The sequence below is a fragment of the Astyanax mexicanus genome, chromosome 10, assembly GCF_023375975.1.
Source record: "Astyanax mexicanus isolate ESR-SI-001 chromosome 10, AstMex3_surface, whole genome shotgun sequence".
Lineage (NCBI taxonomy): Eukaryota > Metazoa > Chordata > Actinopteri > Characiformes > Acestrorhamphidae > Astyanax > Astyanax mexicanus.
In genome coordinates this window covers 11,031,776-11,052,802 of record NC_064417.1, presented here as the reverse complement: position 1 = coordinate 11,052,802, position 21,027 = coordinate 11,031,776, and the positions used below count along the sequence as shown (strand labels likewise).

Here is a 21,027-nt window from a genome sequence, read left to right as displayed (position 1 = left end):
ACAATCTTTTGTACAATTACCTAAATTGCCAAGACGCTGAAGTTTTTTTATTTACCAGCGTCTTATTGGGATTGTCTTTCCACTTTAAATGCTCACAGCAGTTACACGCGGCCGCCTGTAGATGGCGGGCTGTGCCGCATGTAAACGCTGTGCAAACACTGAATAAAAAGGAAAAACAGAAATATGCTCCAAGTTTAATTTAAACTGGGATAGAATGTTGATAAAATAAGGAAATTAAAGAAAACACTATTTAAACGTTTTGAATAAAAGGAAAAACAGAAAGACTACAATAAAATGTAAGAAATTTGTTCGAATTTATTTTGTGTTTACAGTTAAAACAGATGCCCATGTGATTGCTGTAACATTCTCTGGTCAGGACATAGAAATGTTACAACAGTGATAGAGTGTAGAAAACGAGAATAGAATAAAGATCAGGAGTAAGATGGTAATACTAATGTAAGCATGAACACAGACTGACAGTAAAAGTGGAAAACTGGTAGCTACTGCATCACTGTGGTAGAGTTTATTTTTGACATTCGTGAGAGATTCAGAATTCCGGACTTCCTCCCCCTTAATCAAAATGTAGATTCATCAATATAATTGTGGTTTCTTGCTTTAATGAGGGAACACAACAAACTACAACCACAGTTTTTACTGAAGATTGTTTGCATTACATCATATTTAACCAAAATACAGCCGCAACGAGAGCGCTCTCACCCCGTTCCTCCTTCCAACAGCGTGCTGCTCTCTTGGAGACCGTAGCACAATTACAGACGCAAAAAGCAAAAAACGAACAAATCTATTAAACTGTCCCAAATGTAATTCCATGATGGCAAAACAACAATACTCTCTACAAATATATATTTCTTACATATTACAAGCCGTAAACAAAATAAATAGTCAATTTATTTCTATTTTACACAACTTTATTAGTCAAATAAATTATCAATGAATGTAATAGTCTCAAATCAACTTTTTCTTGTATATATATATATATATATATATATATATATATATATATATATATATATATATATATATATATATATCATCCTTAAATATAACAAAGCTTACTTTTTTAATGAGTCAGTTAATTTATTTTATAATAAATGTTCCTTACATGTTACAAGGCTTACTTTTTTAATTAGTCGGTTTATTTATTTTATAATGAATTAAACGTCAAAAAATGCATTGAACTCAATTATCGTTAGAAGTAATAATTTCAAATCAATTTTGTCATGTAAAGATATATATTCCTTACATGTTACACTGATTATTATTTTAAGTAGTCGGTTCATTTATTTTATATTAAATTAATTATCAAATAAATGCTCAAACCATCGTTAGAAGTATTCAATTCAAACCAACTTTATGTTAAATATTTTCTTCTAACGATGATTGAGTTTAATGCAATTATTTGACTAATAAAGTTGAAATAGAAATAAATTGACTATTTTTTACGGCTTGTAATATGTAAGAAATATATATTTGTAGAGAGTATGTCAAACATAAAACTAACTTTACCACAGTAACTGAGTCTACTATGGAAAACTAGCTGCAAATAAAGCATGCAATTTTTTTTAAACAATCTTTATTTATTTGTGTTTTTTTTAACTTATTGTTAAAAAAATAACACTTGCTACAGAGAAAAATAAAGGAAAATCTATAAATAAATACATAAACACAAAAATATACAAGTAACAAAAAATTTACCTAGATAAATCAATGTGCGCATACACTGCTTAGTGCTTAGTTGAGCTCAAAGCCTCAACATGACTAAAAAAGGACTGCCATATTGATGTAAATCTATCTGTTGACCCCTTAAGTGTGTACCTAATCGTCTCCAAATTGATAAAGTATAGCATATAATTTGCTTTGGTCCAGTTAAATATTCTAAACTGCATAACTTTGTGTCTCATAGACAACAGATTCTATATCTATAATACATAGCAAAATTGACTTATTAACAGGAATACTAAAAACTCAGATGCTTCTACCAACATGGTAGGTTGTTTATAAGTTACTAAAAGTTTGAAAAATATTTATTTTATTTAAAAAAGACCTCAGTATAAATAAGCTGGAGTGTGGGTGCAGAACTGGAAACAGTATTACTTCCTGAGACTGCCATGGCCTTCTGTTCCAGCAGCTCAACAATGCTGGTGTTTGCTGCTAAATTAAATCTACTAAAAGGTGGCAATATTCTATCACTGTATTAGGTTGGCATGCAGTATTGAACTAAAGCGTTAGTTTAGTGTGAAATAAAACATTCAGTTTCCTCTACTTCTGTCAGCCAAGACGTGTTTAGGGTATGTTTTGCATTGAAGCTCAAAGGCTAATTTAACTAACTAAAGTAATAAAAGTTCATTGTAAGGAGTTTTTTGTTGATCAATAATGGCGAAAGTATAGGGGGTTGTGGTCCTTCACAGGTCAAAGATTCAAAGATCAATACCAACCTCTATAAAACAATACTAATACATGCATAATTATCAGCATCAAGTTTGTCAGTGTATGATCACATCACCCTGCTACCTGATCAAATAGTTACCCAGTCTCCAGACTCCAGTTTAAACAATAATCTCCTCTTGTAAAATATTACAACTTAACTCTTTTATGGACACCTTTTATGGAAACTCATGTGTTTTATTGAGTGCCTCTTTCTGCATACCCGTACAAAAGTGCACCTATGCAGCACCTACACAAATGTTACTTCAATGTCTCAGTCTGGCCTTTTCACCTTTAGTTTCAAAGACTCAGAACAGAATTAATTAATCATTGAGGGTAACCCTTATTTTCAATGCAGCCGAGCATTTACAACCTAAAGGGACTGAAAAATAAATTAAAATTAAAACCAAGTATGTAATCAGGGGAAATAAGGGACTTTATAAACAAAACAATAAAAAAAATAAACTGTAAGAGCATTTGAAAAACAAAAAAAAAAAACAATGTAAGCTTGAATTAAGCTTAAATAAAACAATTAATTACGAAGAAAAAATAATTCAAAACAGAAGCATAAATGGAAATGTTAAAATGTAAAGCAATACAATCCAAAATAAATAATCAAAACAATAAAATATAAACACAAATAAAGAAATAGAGGACTAAAAAATGAAGTAGCTAAAAAAAACATCAAGATTATAAAGAAAGTAAGTGATGAAAATAAAACAACAGGTAAAACAGAGGATAGAATAAATGAAATAAAAAGGTAAAAGGCCAAAAGTAAAGCAGGTAATAAAATGAACAAAAGGATGAAATGAATAACATAAATAAAACAAATGAAGAGGCTAAAAGGTAAACAAAAATGATCAATAAAACAAATAGAATAACAAAAACAAACAAAATAAATAAATAATAAAAGAAAAACTTAACTAAAACAGGTACAGCCTGTCTGAAGGTGGTTAGAAACTAAAAGAGTTTAAGAGTTTCCTGTAATGAATTCCAGCTCACACAATGTTCTGTAGCTAAAAGCAGATTTTCCAGTTCAGTAAAAACTTTAGGAACCTGACAGGTGATCCAGTCACTAGAGGTGGTCTGCTAATTACTGTTATAAATAGAAAACATATAAGATATAAGCTATTAAATGGCATATGGCCTGAGAGCCAGTTATAAATGAATATAAGCCAGTTTCCCGTCGAGGAGGACCAGCCTACTTTTGGTAAAGTGGTGAGAGCGGGTCACCAGTAATAAACCTTAGAACAGAATGACAGACTGAATCTTGTGGGGTTTTTTTCTGTCAAACATAGGCAGACAAGATTTATTACGATAAAGAAATCCCAGTCTCTGTCTGCACTTAATAACTAAATTATTAATGTGAGTTTTAAATGAGAGTTTTTCATCCAGCCAGATGCCTAGATACTTACACTGTATCACAAAAGTGAGTACACCCTCTGCAGATATTTAAGTATGTCTCTTTATGGAACCACACTGACAAAATGAAACTTTAACACAATGAAAAGTAGTGTGTGTGCAGCTTATATAACAGTGTAAATGTATTATATCCTCAAAGTAACTCAATATACTGCCATTAATGTCAACAAAGGTGAATAACCCCCTTAATAAAAGTTCCTGAAGTGTCAGTTTTTTGTATGGCCACCATCATATTCCAGAACTGCCTTAACTCTCTTGAAGTTTACCATAGCTTCACAGGTTGCCACTGGAATGCTTTTACACTCCTCCATGACGACATCAGGGAGCTGGCGGTTATTCCAGACTTTGCACACCTCCACCTTCTGCTTGAGGATTCCCCAAAGATGTTCTATTGGTTTTAGGTCTGGAGACACGCTTGGCCGGTCCATCTCCTTTACCCTCAGCCTCTTCAATAAAGCAGTGGTCGGTTTAGAGGTATGTTTGGGGTCATTATCATGTTGGAACCCAGTTTCTGGAAGGAGGTGATCATGCTCTGCTTCAGTATTGCACAGTACATATTGGAGTTCATGTGTCCCTCAATAAAATGTAACTCCACAACACCTGCTGCACTCATTGCAGCCCCAGACCATTACATTCCCAACACCATGCCTGACTGTAGACATGACACACTTATGTTTGTACTCCTCACCTGATTGCCGCCACACATGCTTGAGGCCATCTGAACCAAACAAATTAATCTTGGCCTCAGACCATAGGACAGGGTTCTAGTAATCCATGTCCTTTGTTGACATGGCTTCAGCAAACTGCTTGTGGGCTTTCTTGTGTACTGATTTCAGAAGAGGCCATGCAGACCAATTTAATGTAGTGTGCAGCGTATGGTCTAAACACTGACAGGCTGACACCCCACCTTTTTAATCTCTGCAGCAATGCTGACAGCACACCTGTGGCTATCTTACAAAGACAGCATTTGAATGTGATGCTGAGCATGTGCACTCAGCTTCTTTGGACAACCAACGTGAGGTCTGTTCTGAGTAGATAACTGTAGCTATGGTAGATCATTTTGGCCACTGTGCTGCAGCTCAGTTTCAGGGTGTTGGCAATCTTCTTGTTGCCTTGGCTATCTTCATAAAGCAACAATTAATCTTTTAAGATCCTCAGAGAGTTCTTTGCCATGAGATGCCATGTTGGAACAATCAGTGACCAGTATAAGAGAGTGTGAGATCTGTACTACAAAACTGAACACTCCCTATGCACACCTGAGACCTAATAACCCTTACAAGTCACATGACATTTTGAGGGGAAAAAAATAAGCAATTCTCAATTTGGACGTTTAGGGGTGTAGTCTCTTAGGGGTGTACTCACTTTTGTTGCTGGTGGTTTAGACATCAATAGATGTATATTGAGTTATTTTGAGGGAAGTATACATTTACACTGTTATAAAAGCTGCACATAAGTTCTCTTGATCTGTTCAGAGTGCGACCCGACTCACAGGAAGTTACCCACCACTCCCGAATCCAGGAAGGTGGGCAGGCAGACCTCAGAGCCCACACACGCCAGTGTGGCATTGAGAAAGATTCCTGTAGTCTAAGGGAACCCAGGTTGGGGTCCCTCACCCCCTAATGGACATTGGTGTTTGACACAGATCTCTGGACAAGCTGCGGGTTTGTGCCCTGATGTCCCAGAATAGAGGCACCTGCCTTCTCACATGTGTCTAGCGGTGGCACAAACGTCGGGCTGCTGTACCCATACTGGGATTGCCCATCTGCTGCAGGGTCTGCTCACATCTCCCGATGGCAACCCCCTGGTTCCTTAGGGTGGCTTTTACCTGCTCATTATCGAGCTGCTGTGCTGGATCCATGTTGGCTGGATTTTTCTGTAATGGGTGGGGAGCAGTAGCTCTCCAGCCCAAAAGGTTGTAGAACCCAAGTGCAGAGCAGCAGAGTATGAAGCAGGTAAACTAGACAGGAACCCCTCAACACCAATACCTGCCAAGTTTGTAGTACAACTCTCACACTCTCTTATACTTGTCACTGATTGTTCCAAGATGGCATCTCATGGCAGAGAACTCTCTGAGGATCCTAAAAGATTATTGTTGCCAAGCGCGAGACGGGTGGAGACCCGAGAGAGGGCAGTAAAGAACTCCCACCGTGTTTACACACACACACTCACTCACTCACTGGATAGAGAGAGTGAGCATGAGGGAGGGGTGAGCAGAGCAGAGAGACGCTCAGCCCTGGCTCCCACAGACTCGAGAGAGAAAGAGGGATAGGGGAAACTCAAGAAGGGAGGAGAAAGCTGGCTATGCCTTTCAGTCTCATTCCAAAGCACAGACAGGAAACAGGGCACACTGTGGATAGAGCAGGAAGGAAAAGAGAGCTGGAGATCAGAGGAAAATCCGGCATAGATTTGCTCCGATGAGCTTTAAAGATCCAGAGCAGAGGAACACATCTCAGGGTTTATCTGGGGGCAAAGCTAGGTAGAGTGAATCAGGTCTGATTCGAGTCTCGAGACCTCCCCCTGGCGGCCGAAGAAGCCCTCGACCGGACCCCAACCCTTACAACCTTTTACTGGAGTGGAGAGCAAACAACTGGTCTGAAGTACAGGTCAAAAAGGCGAAAAAAGACCAGGCGACTTGTTATTACTATTTTTGCAGCTATAGCTGCACAGCTGCACCAAGAAATGTGTGGGTACAAAAGAGAAGCATGTAGTGCATGTGTAAAAGCACAAAGACACATGAATCCTGATTCACATTCATGTCCATGGATACGATATGTATCCGATTTAGGATCACATGTGAAAGTGACTCAAAACTGAGCTGAAAAAAAATCTGATTTGGCTTGTTCACACAGCCATGAAAAAAATCAGATCTGAGGCATACTGAGCAAAAAATCTTACTTGAGTCACTTCAGCCTGGTAATGTAAACATAGCCTAATTCCTTGAAGATTATACCATACCCCTTACAGGTAAAAAACAATACATCAGAAATTACTTTAAATTACAGAGATCTGAAAATCAGTTCATACAAATTAGTAAGTTCTCTTGAAATAAACCCATTATAAAGTCTGACCAACTGTGTAAACAGAACATAAACTCCAAAGTTGTATTATTAGTTTATTTTACCTGAGTGGAACTTCTCATTTATAAGGTTCTGGTGCTAGCCTAGAGTATGGAGACTGGATTTACGCTCCAGCCCATAATGAGGAGTCTATTATGTCTGTGGCGCACAATGTTTCCTCAACAAGACCTAAAAGGCAGCACTTGTAAACTGTACCAATCTGTCCAGATAAACCATGCTAGTCTAGTAAATAGTGTATCCTATTACTATGTGTATTATAGTCAACTGTTCAACAAAGTTCTTTGTAAATTTTTGCATAGAGGTCAACTGATGTGAAAAACATTTATTTATTTAGGGCCCTATCGTACACCCCGCGCAAGGCGTGTAGCGTGGCGCGTTGCCATCGTACACCCCATCAACAGTCTATTTTTACACCTTGCACACGCTTCCTTAAAATAGCAATGGACTTCTGGACACATGCATTCTGCTGTTTAAGAATTTTAACAAATGCTTATTCTCACTTCAAATGCTGCAGTTTTAGAAATAAAAAATTAACATAATGGACAAATCAACTAAACATATTTTTTTTATTTCACTTCGCTATTATTTAACTAAAAATTCACTTTTATTATTATTATTTTTTTTATATATCTGAGGCTGAGGCTGTCCGTCAATTATATAAAACTTAAAACTTTTAAAATACACAGAAATATAAAGCTATATGTTAGCGTTCGTTTCTTATCACCAGGGCAAATTTATTAAAATATTAAATATATTAATTCATTAACGAAAATCTGCTCCAGCGTTAAAAAAAGACTGCAGGCGCGTGTAGCGTGTTTGGCAGTGTGCGCGGCGCGGGATTACCTCTGTTTTATTAAAAAAAAAATCTTTTAATAAATAAGGTCGTTTCAAGTGTAGTAAAGTTCATGGTATAAACTCACTATATTTACGGAAAATTAATCAAAAGAAATCAGGCAAAATGCCTGTCTCTCTCTCTCTCCCTCTCTCTTTTTCGCAGCGGAGCTGAATTCAGCGCGAAATAAAATAAAACTCAGTTCAGTTAAATAAAAATAAGTAAGGACCTGTAAGTTAATCAAATATTTTCAAATTTAAAGGATAGGTTGAATTCAATTAATTGAAACTGAAACTAACTGAAACTGAAACTTTTATTATTCTGCACACTATCAGAAAGCCTGTGATTTTTTTAATTGTTTTTTTAACAAGTTTATATTTTATATTATTAATTAAGTAAATTCTTTACTTTTTATGTCAATTTTTATGATGTTTTTAAAATTTCCTATTTTTTCTTTTTTGTGTATATATTTTATTTGTCTATAGTAAATGTCAGTTTTTATTTCTATTTTTTTTAAATCACTTTTAAACTGTAAATTAGGGTCCCTATCCAGTGTAAATAATCAATTGCTTAAATAATATTCATTGTTGCAAACCCAGTTTTTACATAAACAATAAACAGAATAAAGAATAAAATAACTTTACTCTTCCCTAAACTGCTGGTGTATCTTCACAGCGTGATGGCGTAGTTTCCTATGCGCTCTTAAAAAAAAACAAAGCGCACTTACCTAGTGCGCTATAGAGCGTTAAAATAGGGCCCTTGGTGTTTTTGGCTCATTGTCTGCAAATTTTTTTTATTTATTTCTATTTTTACCATATTTTCAACACAGTTTGCATTTGCATTTACCCAATCTCCATTTATATGAACTTCCCCTATGCCTCCTCTGATTCAGGTGAGTCCTCCTGACTGCCTCCTGACTGTCGCTGTTACAGAATCACTAGGCACTTGTATAAAAGTGCTGAATCATACAGTTTGAGCACTGCATAAATTATGCCGGGTTAAAGCAAACATTAACGTTGCTCAGAAATAGGTATGGGTCAACATTTAAATAGGAGGACATCAAAAGGAGATGAATTACTATTTAAAAATAGAGTTTAAATCTGTATAATCATTTGCAGGGTAATCTTGAAAGTGTGTGAGTTCCAACTGAACAAAGCTGTGTTCATAGTGTAATGTAATATACCGGTACAGTAATACAGAGTATGTTAGGATTTGAGAGATAAAGAAAAAGTGAAAATTGCTGCTGTTGAGTTACTCACACAGTCTTTAGACAAAAGAGCTTTTCTTAAGAGTGCTGGGCTGACTCAGAAGTCTCAGAAGACTTCAATTCAGTCACTCATTAAACAACTGTTACACAAGCTCTGAAATCCCTCCAAAAATTTTACTTTTTCTTCCTTGTACTATACAAACTTTCCAACAACTGCTCAAGGAAGTGAGTTAAATAAGTAAAGTCACTCATTCAATCACTTCTCTGTTCTTACCCTGAGGCTCCAAAGCTCTGGAACAGGGTACATCTGGTCTCCTCAGACCACATGATCTTCCTCCATTGCTCCAGACCCCAATCTTTATTCACACTAGCAAACTGAAGCTATTTCTTTTGTTTAGCCTCAGTGATGTGGTATTCTTAAGGCTGCACAGCTGTTTAGCCCTAATCCGTTGAGTTCATTTTGCATTGTGTGTGTGGAAATGCTCTTTCTTTCACTATAAAACATATCCCTGATTTCTAGTGTTGTTTTTCTACCATTAGATATCACCAAACATTTAAGTGATCACCAATTATCATCATTCAGGATTTCTTCCTGGCAGATGATATTTCCCCACTGTGCTTCCAGTTGGTAGTTTCAGCAATTGTCTTAGATATTTCTGCTTGATGCATGTAAATAATTTAGCCTTTTCTGAAAACACTTTTTCCATGACCACAGAATGAGTCTTTCCACATGATTGTTTAACAAATGAGAAGCTACTCACTACATCAGTTTAAATAACTGATACCAGTTAAAGAACTTGTTGCTAGTTGAAACAATCACCCATGCAGTTATTATCCAATAGTACACTCTTACCTATTTGCTTAGTTCAATTTAGATAGGAACCTTTTTTTCCACTGATCAGCCGAATCTGGGGTCAGTGTTCAGTCATGATATTTAGATTTTTAACTGAACTATTCCTTTAACCCTGTTATAATGATTTCTTCTCTTATTCCGGTAATATTATGTATTGGTTACTAACAGTTAACAACTGAAAATGATGTGGTATATATCATATACTACATCATTAACCCTGTAAAGTGTAAAGCTCCACCCTTTCCACTAAGACTGTTAGATTTAATAACTAAACAGTGAAACGAAATGTCTTGTGGTGAGTGAGGAAAGGAGCTTTAATGGAAATGTTAATGGAGCCTTTAACAGCGTTCAGGAAGTGAGCTCTTGATCAGGAGTCATTTTAGTTCATGCAGCTCATGTTTCGTCTGTTTAAAGCCACATAAACACTAGAGCTACAAAAGCTCTGGTTTTAACACAGTTCAAAACAAAAGATGACCTCTTCACTCAGGGGTTTAGAACAACCAGTTTAGATTTAGTCCCAGTTGTTGCCCAGCAGAGACTTCAGCTCTGTACAGTCACAACCTGATCTCCACCCGATAAAATCACCTTAAACAACCATAATATATCACCAATTTATAACCATGTTGGGGTATTATAACTTTATAGTCAATATTATTAACATTAACATCCAAAATAAAATTTAAGGAACAATAGCATCCATAATGGAGTTCTAATAACATTAATGTCTAGTATGGCATTCTAATAAATTTATATACAAAATGAAATGAGAAGAACATTAATATCCATTATGCATTTCTACATTAATATTCTAAAATATTAATAAACCAGAATTAAGTTCTAATAACATCGCTTATTTTTAAATATTAATAGTATTAATAATAATGATATTACAGATCTTTTCCTATTATTTTATGCTGCTGATTATAACTAAAACTAATAGATTAGAATTATATATTAACCTGCTATAAAACAAATTTTATATAATAAAGAACATTAATTCTAAGGGGTCAGAATAAGCTGGGGAATGCCACACTTCTTACGTACACTTCTGCTCCCGCAACACACTCTTTCACAAAATATACAAATACACAAATCATTTACAGACAGGTCTACAGATAGTGACTTCTCTTTGCTTTGTGTTTGTATCACATAAAATGTGGATGTACTTTATTCTACAGATCAGTGCTCTATAAAATGTTCTACGCATCTGTAAAAATGTCATTTTGGTACATTTGTGAATTAAATGTTTTAGAGTGGCAACACATCTACGTAGCGTTAACTATGGCCACACCTTCTTCATATTTCAGAAACTAAAAATGAACAAGGCTGATTGTTTCCTATTTTTTCCTATCTATTGAGAACAGTGCCTTTATTCCTGAGAATAATATCTTTCAAAATGAAAATGGAATCTTTTTGAAACCAGGAACCAGAGAAAATGACCAGCCAAAGCTCTGACGGCCTTTAATAAATAATAATTCAGTTTGTGGATTGCTAAAGCATTTTTTTTTACCAAAAAACTAAAATCCAGTCTGGTGTTTACAGAATGATGGCAGGTGTCCCATGGCCATTTTGACTGGAGGCAGTTAGAGTGTGTTTAAATGAGTGTTATCCTGCTTTGGTGGAGCGTGTGGATTTTGAAGGAAGCCAGGAGAACTCATAGTGTTTTTTCTGTGACGTGAGGTCTGCTTCAATCTGCTTCTGTTCCATCTCGCTTTCTACTGGATGGTAGCCCATTAGAGACATGGCCCCTTTACACACCTCCTGAATTTGTCTGACTTTCTCGTATGGTAAGGAAGTCCTCCAGGCCAGGGATACGTCTTCAGCATTCCGGGATGTGATTTTGAAGGCCTCTTTTTTGGTTCCTTTGCCCTTACCGTGTGTAATTCGATAAATCCACTCTTGCAAAGTCTCTGTCATCTCCAGTCCAACGAAGTTGTACATGTTTTCGATCTCAGTCAGTGGGTTCTTTACCAGGTCCTCATACCGAACCAACTTGTACCTTCCTCGCAGAAAATCGGGCGACTTTAGCATGGCAGTTTCATGGATTCTCAGGTGGCTTCGACACACTTCCTGCATCACCCTCTGCTGGGCATCTGGTGGCATAGTGCCCTCCTGTTCCAGAACAAGGGCACTGTCCCGGGCCAGGGCCTTTGCAGCCTGTTCCCGCGAGCGCAAGACAGCCCGGGGGTCTCGCACTAAGTGGATTATCCTCAGGTCCAGCTTGGGATCTTTTAGCAGTGGGTATAATGACTCCAGCTCGAAGAAGCGCACCTCCTTTAGGACCACATGGCTGTAGGAGTGGCAGGCTTCCTCTGCCAGCTGCAGCCCCATCCTGTCACAATGCAGCTTGCACTCCGGCTCCACACTGATCTGGTCCCGCGGCGTCAGAGGGCAAGCTGGCGGCGAGCAGAGTGCTCTGCTGTGGCTCCACATGAACACCTAGAACAGTGGTAGAATCAGTATATACAGTGTGGCTGGAAACATGCAGCAAAATGTTTGATACGGAAAAATAAAAAGTGTTTTAAAGTCATTATCTACTCCTTTAGGATGACATTTCACCAACCAGTAAGTAAGTTTTATAAACTCATCAGGAGAAATACCTGGTTGAAAAATAATGTGATTTTCATAGTAATTCAATCCTTCTCTGTTTACGACCTTAAATTAGTTGGGACATTTATGTTTTGTCTGATCAAGTTTATTTTATATAAATTAAACACACATTCATTTTTGCATTTTGGGCGTGCACATTATATGTTAAATTATAATGCATTGGAAAAATATAAAAATGTGTCATAACATAAAATTATTATGCACTGGAAAACATTAAAATATTTAAAAATAGTGTTCCTCAATTATATTATGAAATTACATATTTTTTCTTGTGGTATCATTTAACGGTTCAAGGAATCATAGGAAATTACAGAACATGAGGTGTGTTCAGGTCAATTTTTAGTGTATTGCTATCTATGCAAACGGAAAACACAAGTGCTCCACTGACTAATTTAAACCCTGACAACAGTCACCCATTAGAAATCCATTCATATCTTAACTATCAGGTGGGCCGTGCACTTAGTGCACGTACAACCTCGTTCGTTACACACACACACAAGGACACAAAGCAGTACATAGTGTGATTGTACTTTATTTGTTTTATTTATTTAAGATATTCAAATATTGAAAGCCCAATCTCTGTTTTTAATAATAAAAGGTTAGTTTCACTGTAAAATGGTGTAATAGTATTATGCTACTATATTATTACTGTGGCACATTGTCTAAACTCCTTTGGGAGCCCAGAATCATGAAAAAAAAAACATTTTATGTAGTGGTGCTATTAATGAGTATATTATTGTTTATCGCAATAATTTCTGGTACAAAATATCGTCCTGAAAATGTTGTTATCGTGACAGGCCTAGTCGCAAACTTTCAATACTGCTTCTTTCACTGAATGAATGCAGGCAAAATCTCTCAAATACTGCACAAAACCAACTGGGGACAGCAACCTTTACTGAAAATACAGTACCAGTCAAAAGTTTGGACACACCTTAAATTCAGTGTTTTACTTTTACATTGTAGATTAACACTAAAGTCATCCAAACTTTCAAGAAAAGCATATGGAATTATTTATTAAACAAAGAATCCAAAAAGTTTTTTTATATTTTAGATTAATCCAAATAGCACCTCTTGCATAGATGACAGGTTTGCTAAGCCTAACAAAAACATTAAGATGAAACCCACTCTCATCAGGAAGGGAAATTACACTCTGTTGCTCAGGATAAGTTAATCAGAATTACCAGCCTTAGAAAGAGTATGTTAACAGCACCCCAGATAAGAGCACTTAAATGCGTTACAGAGTATTTTAGTTTGTTTAACACTTTTTAAGTTACTACATAATTCCTTATGTGTTCCTTCATATTCTGGATTACTTCAGTGTTCATTTACAATTTAGGAATAATACAAAAAGAAAAACTTTGAATGAGAAGGTGTGTCCAAAATTTTGTTTCTTCAGTGTTTTTTCTAAAAAAGGGTATTTACTGGGTTTGTTCCTTTATGCTGTTGTAACAGGGGTTTACCTACACATTAAAACATTGCTACGAGGAGGATTTAAAAGCATCAGTAAGGTTAGGTACTTCTGTTGAAAGATTAGTTCTGATGCTCCAGCTGACCCCAAAGGTATTGGATAAATCTCCATCATTACAGGGAACATAGTTTCACAGCACAACGCTGGGGGCTTTATGAGCCTCGTCATTGCACCGGAGGGTCATCTGTCCCAGAGCGTCTCTTTCTGTTGGTTAATTTATTCAGCTGTGTGTGAATGCGTTTCATAACACTCATTAAAATAGATGTCTGGATACTTTTGGACATGTAATGTATTACTACTATTGATTTTTATGTGAATGGACAAAACTCCTCGTTGGTTATACGTTAGAGGTGTATCAATGCATTGATATATTGATCTATAGGTGATGTTCCTGCTATAACAATTATGTCAATTAAAAATCTCTGGCAAAAAAAAAATCTGAAACGAGGGAAAAATGGCTGTGTTAGAGAGAACTGTTGAATGTAAGTCTCCAGAACTAAACTGGGACACAGCACTGACCTGAGAGACATTGTAGTTGGGAGGCATGTAGGCATCCATCACAGAGAGGTCACAGTGGAACACACTGCGCACCAGGTCTCTCACTGCCATCCTCAGGCCACGGGCACCTGGCCGCTGCAGAGTCGTCCAAACGTGCCATGCTGGCTCCATCAGGTAAAACACTGACGGGTGCTGGCTGAACACCTGACCCAAGAAAGAGGAGCCTGACCTCCATGATGAAAGCAGGAGAACGTGCACCTTTCCCTGTGAAGGAGAGCTGTCCTGCGGCACAAAGTGGCTGTACCAGCCCAGAAACAGAACCATGGCAAGGGCCTGCAGCAAAAGCAGGGTGACCATGGCAGGCATGGGCACACGACATCGCAGCATTCTACCTGCACACACACACAAACTATTTTAAAAACATTTTTAGATTTAAAATATGCTAAAAACTAGTTTTTAGAGGTGCAGATATGTAGTTCCATGCACCACCATGAGAACAATTGTGAGTAATTTTTTTTAGAACTGGAGGCTTTTACACCAAACCCACCAAAACCCTCTGTTTTTTTTTCCTTTAAGTATACAGTTTTAATTTTGTGTTAATTATGTATTTAAGATAACCAGTGTTATTATTGATGTCACCAATCTGCTTTATTAGCTTTAAAAATCTGTTTAAATGCTAGACAGCTACAAAGCTAGACAGTCTAATAAAACAGAATGAACAGATCATATACACACATTTAGGCTGAAACTATATGGGTCAGTTTCCCAAATAGGCAAAAGTATCAGTGAGTTCAGGATGTTGGATCACCAACTGGATGGAGCTCCAACATTTCAGAGAACTACTGCTCCAGGGCTCAGTGCTGGAAGGTTTTATACCCCTCTAGCCCACACCTGCCATTAGGAACAGTGACATTGGGTTCATGTTTATTTACTGCAGGGAGTCTTATTCTAGTGGACCAGACACACTGTGTGTGTGCATCTGCACATCTGTGTCAGCTTTGGGTAAAGATTAAAGTAGCTGAATGAAATTGCAATATCTATGCGATATGTGATCTAGATAAGAGTAATGGCATATATGATACTATACAATATAATGAAATCCTTTATAAACTGTATATGTCAGTGTTAATTGGTAACCACAAGAACAACAACATGCTGCATATTTTTCATTGTAAATACAGTGCCTTGCAAAAGTATTCAGCCTCCTTGAACTTTCCAAACTTTTGCCACATTTCAAGCTTCAAACACAAAGATATGAAATTCTAATTTTTTTTGTGACGAATCAACAAGTGGGGCCGAATCGTGAAGTGGAACAAAATTTATTGGATATTTTAAACTTTTTTTAAACTGCAGAGATCTACAGCTGAGGTAGAAGACTCTGTCCATAGAACAACAATCAGTCTTTCAGCCTTTATGGAAGAATGGCAAGAAGAAAGACATTTCTCAAAGATATCCATAAAAAGTCTCGTTTGAAATTTGCCACAAGCCACCTGGGAGACCAAATATGTGGAAGAATGTGCTATGGTCAGATGAAACCAAATTTAAGCTTTTTGGCCACAATGAAAAATTGCAGAAAATGAGAAATGAAATATATAAAAAGATGTTCATTTTCATACAGTTTTTAGAGTTTAAAAATCAATATTTGGTGGAAAAACCCTTGTTTTTTTATACATCTTGGCATATTCCGTCATACACACAGCCGGATGCAAAAATTCAAGTAGCTATTTATATTGTCATTTTTAAAATTAAATCACATAAAGGTAGTTAATTGTGTAAAGCATGTGAGATATTACAATATGACTACAATATAATTTTTGTTTCTTGTATCAGACTATTTTGAATATATAAATATTCATGATATATTACCCAGTCCACAAACATCTGGACATACTGTTTACAAAACATGTCTTGGCCCAGCTAGGTCCTTTTTTTTTTAACCATTTCTTGAATATAAGTTCAGGTCCACTGCAGTGCTCTTATCCTGGAGTATGGCCAGGCAGCAAGTTTTCCACCCAGACTAATCAATCTGCGGTCGATCACATAAGAGATCAAGCGCTCAAGGCTGTATATCTAGTCAGTGTAAGAGAGAATAGCTGCCTTATTACCTTCTCCACCACTGCTATCTCCTCTCCCACATACCAGCAAAACAAACCCTGCGTACACCGGGCTGCCCACATTTGCATATTTATGAAGGAAAAACAACACAGATGCAAATAAATTTCCATATGACTGAGTGGATCAATTAACTGGACTCTACATCTTATGTTTCCTCCTCTCTCTGTACTGAAGACAATCCTGGTTTTATGTGTCCAAGTAATCTTGTTTCAGGTTTGATCAGGATTTTTAGGTGTTTTCTACCAGTCTGCTCTGTTTTTTCTGTTTCTGAGAGTATCCAGGGGTATGGATCTAAATCCTCTGTAAGAACATTCATGGAGTCATTTCCTGAATGTAGATTTTGATAACAATAACATTAAACGTACATTCCCATACATGGAAAATGTCAGCTTGAACCAATTTTTAAATGAGACACAAAACAGGGTTATTATTATAACAAGCTTTTTTAAGCTAATATCAGACATCCTAACAAATGTTCAATTAAACAGATAAAATGAATAAATAAAGCCTATTTATGGTAATAGTCAATTTCAGAAAGAGGGTCTGTAAGACCAGCAGGTGGCACCATACACACCAAATGCAGATTATGTTCATGACTGTGTGCAGTGCTGGAGACTGATGAGGATGTAGTGTAAGCTTCATTACTATACCTCTGTGTATTATAATTGGTGATATATAAAGCTTAAATACATGGAAACATCAAGGAGTTTATGAAGAATTTCACCAAAACAGTCTGTTACCTGAGAGCTGTCCAGGAGATACTACAGATTTTTGTTACAGGCTGTTAGTGAGTGTATAACAGGGTGTGTTAAAGTTTTTAACGTCTGATGTCGGATAATATGTCTTTACAGTTTACTTCTCTGTTCTGGAAGCAAATACACATATTCATCATCTCAGGGTGTGTTCATTTGACTTTTGGGTTGGGAGACACTTTACAGAAGCTAAAACAACAACTGCAACTAAATCCAAACTGTTTAGAATTTAAAGCACAGTGGTTTCATATAGAGTTGTAATAATATTATTGATAAACACTGTTTTGGTTAATATTGTAAATTGTAGTACATCCTATGTAAAAGCTTATATTTATTTTACTTTTAAAACTGAAACCCACTAAATTCATCTAATCACACTTTGTATAATGAAGGAGGACCTGTTTTGTTAGGTACAGTTGCATTCTTAATAAATAAAAATCCATTCTTTATTCATGATTAGATCTAAAACATGGCATTTTTACAGGACCCATATACATGTGATTATGAACAGAAGGCAAAACAATATAATTACTTTAGAATTTAGAGTTAGTAAAATAACATTGCTGTTTACAAATGTTCTATATGCATTAAATGCCTAATCTACAACACCAAACCAGAAAAGGATGGGAGAGTATAGAAGAAGAAAAAGGCAAACTGTGACTTTTATATCACTGCAGGCAGTATTAACTTGGTAGTATGGTTTTACATTCTTTATCTTATCTTTATCTATATATATCAATATATGTCATTTGTTAATATGCAGGTTTTCCTGCATTTCAGGCCGACCTGCTACACATTCCTGCAACACTTTCCAAAAAAGGTTGCAATGGTAAAGGGTTTTCCACTCAGTAATGTCATTTTAATGTAATGTCATCTCCTACACACATTCTCTTTTGGATACAGGTCAGGGGTGCAGCAGACCAGTCCAGTATTCCCAACCTCTTATTCTTATGTATTTGTAATGTGTGCAGCATGTGGTTTTGCACTGTCTTGTTGAAAAATGTATGAAATTCCCTGGAAAAGATGTTTTAAAGACAACATTTAAAGACAGCTTATGTTCCTCTATGCGTTTCTGCATAATTCTGCCACCACATAAGTGTACTGACACACACCCCTATACCAAAATAGACCAATTGGACCTGAAATCATCAGTGATAATAGTCTAAATGGTCCCCAAACACACATTCTCCACTACTTTCTGAAAAGTTTACTGAATAGTATTTCAGCTGACCCTGTTTTTCTACTATAATGACCCATGCCAGTACCCCAGACACATTAATGCCACATAAATTGTTTTTTTTCCCATACTTCCTCAACTTTTTCTGATTTGTGTTTGTAATATATTACATTTAAGCTCTCTATACAATTTCCCAACTAACAAGTGTTTTATTGCTAGATTTTTAACTCACTATTTTCTTTAACATAGCAACACCTAAACTTAAGCTTAAACAAACAGCAGTGCAGCATTTCTTTCTCTATATACCACCTGAAGCTGGACGTGAGTGGGTTAGTATGCAATAAAATACACAACTGTCCTCAAAATCACACATATTTCCCCCAGACTCTTAGTACAAACACCTCCAACTCCAATACACAAACCCACACACCCACACAAAGTCCTTTGGCCATATGGAGGGTCACTAAAGGCCAGCTGGACACAAAGGGGCTTCAGATAGCTGGAAAACTGAGAATGAGTAAAAAAAAAAAAACCCTGCAGGCAGATTTAGTTACACCTGTTTCAGCTCACTGGGGACAAACTCAGAGTGTGTTCATGGTATAAAGATGTGAGAAAAGGTTTGTATTTATATTATTTTAAAACATACTGGATTTTAGCCTCAGAAAAGCTTGATAACTTGATATTTTGAGAAAGGAAGGAATGTTGAAGGTCGTGGGTGTAGTGTTTAAGGCGGAACGGACATTTTCAGAGTGGATATACCCCTTAAAGCTTCCTCTAACAGATACAACCACACACACACTTAACACACACAAACATTCTCACAGTAACACACACAGTAACACACACACTAACACAGTAAAACACACAGTAAAACACACAGTGACACAACATACACACGGTAACACACTAACACACATTAACACACACACAAACATACACACATTAACACACAACATACACACGCACTAACAAACACACACTAACATACACACACTAAAACATACATCCACTTACACACACTCCCTATATTCTTCAACACATCCTTACAGTACTTCATGACAGCAGTTATTATATAACTACATTAATATAAGAAAGTAAGATATAAAACACACCAGACTGTGTAAATGTGAGAACTCCGGGCTGTAGTGCTGCTCCTCCAGCGGCTCAGCGGTGAGTCCTGCGGCTGTAAACTCCGATAAACTCCCTGCGGGTGTGAGAGTGTGTGAGTGTGTGTAAGTGTGTTTGTGTGTTCTCAGCTGTAGTCTGGCTGGTTCAGAAACGTGGCCGTTAAAGCAGGAGAGTGACAGTGAGGGGCTGGAGGAGGTCAGGGGTAGGAGAGGAGGAGGGGAGGTGTGAGAGGAGAGAGAGAGAGAGAGAGAGCGGGAGGGAGGAAGGTGGGGTAAGGGTAGGGGGGCGGAGGAGGAGTTTACTCAGCTTAAGGAAACTTCGTAAGATGACACACACACACACACACACACACACACCTCACATCTAAAGTTCATATTGAACCACTCATTAAGCCAACAGTATATTAAACTAGATTGCAGTTCCTGCAGAAACTGCGAGTGGGATTGCAGTGATGGCTGATATCTGTGGTGGTTGCTATGTTGTTGCTAAGTGGTTGCTAAGGTGTTGCTAGGTGGTTGCTATGGTGTTGCTATGGTATCCAGGGTGGTTGCTATGATGTTGCAAAGTGGTTGCTAAGGTGTTGCTATGGTATCCGGGGTGGTTGCTATGGTGGTGCTAAGGTATCCGGGTGGTTGCTAAAAACGTAAGTCCGATCGGAAAGCTGTATACAAGCCCACCATTGCATAGCTATGCATCTGCTATGGTATCCCATGTGATTTCTATGGGGTTGCTTTTTTTTTATTCTTATTACTAAATAGTTTTATTTTTTTAGTTTCAGTTTTATTCTTCTGTTTCATAAATATTAAATATTTGCTTTTAATTTTGCTTTTTCAATCACTTTTGTATTTGCTCGGCTACATTGAAAATGAGGGTCACCCTCAATGTACTTCCGAGTTTAAAATAAAGGTTGATTGATTGATTGATTATGGAGTTGATAAGTGGTTGCAAAGGTTTTACTAAGTGATTGCCTATTTGGTTTTTAAATGGTGACTTAAATGGTTTCTAGGTTGTTGCTAAATGGTTGCCTATTTGCTTAAGTGGTGACTAGACTGTTGCTAGTTTGTAGCAAGACAGTTTTATATAGAATTTCAGGTGGTTGCTAAGATGTTGCACAGCAAATTTGCCAGTGTAAAAGCATCACTAGCCAAGGTTCTATGTAAATGTTTAGCAAAAGCGTCTCTGACCGCAAGACCCTCCAGCGTATTGTGAGGACAGCTGAGAGGATCATTGGCGTCTCTCTCCCCTCCATCACGGACATCTACACCACCCGCAGCATCCGCAAAGCAAACAGCATTGTGAATGACCCCACCCATCCCTCACACGAACTGTTCTCCCTCCTGCCTTCGGGAAGGAGGTACCGCAGCATCCGGTCCAGCACGACCAGATTCTGCAACAGCTTCTACCCCCAAGCCATCAGACTCCTCAACTGCAGAGACTGAACTGATG

At 37.1% G+C, this 21,027-nt stretch overlaps 1 protein-coding gene across 1 annotated transcript; it reads right to left on the bottom strand.

Moving 5' to 3' along the window:
- Positions 1-11,277: 11,277 nt before the first annotated feature.
- Positions 11,278-19,805, bottom strand: chst6 (carbohydrate sulfotransferase 6). The gene is made up of 3 exons (XM_007242452.4): positions 19,566-19,805; positions 14,431-14,801; positions 11,278-12,272 (listed from the first exon to the last, which is right to left on the bottom strand). The coding sequence occupies exons 2-3, from the start codon at positions 14,794-14,796 to the stop codon at positions 11,439-11,441; spliced, it is 1,200 nt and encodes a 399-aa protein (XP_007242514.1). The 5' UTR covers positions 14,797-14,801; positions 19,566-19,805; the 3' UTR covers positions 11,278-11,438.
- Positions 19,806-21,027: the final 1,222 nt, after the last annotated feature.

What these genes read in the sequence shown, in the direction of transcription:
- chst6 (XM_007242452.4), bottom strand. Translation starts at nt 14,796, where the DNA reads ATGCTGCGATGTCGTGTGCCCATGCCTGCCATGGTCACCCTGCTTTTG. An exon ending in CCAACTACAATGTCTCTCAG is followed by an intron (nt 12,273 to 14,430) that starts GTCAGTGCTGTG and finishes CCACTGTTCTAG; the next exon opens with GTGTTCATGTGGAGCCACAG.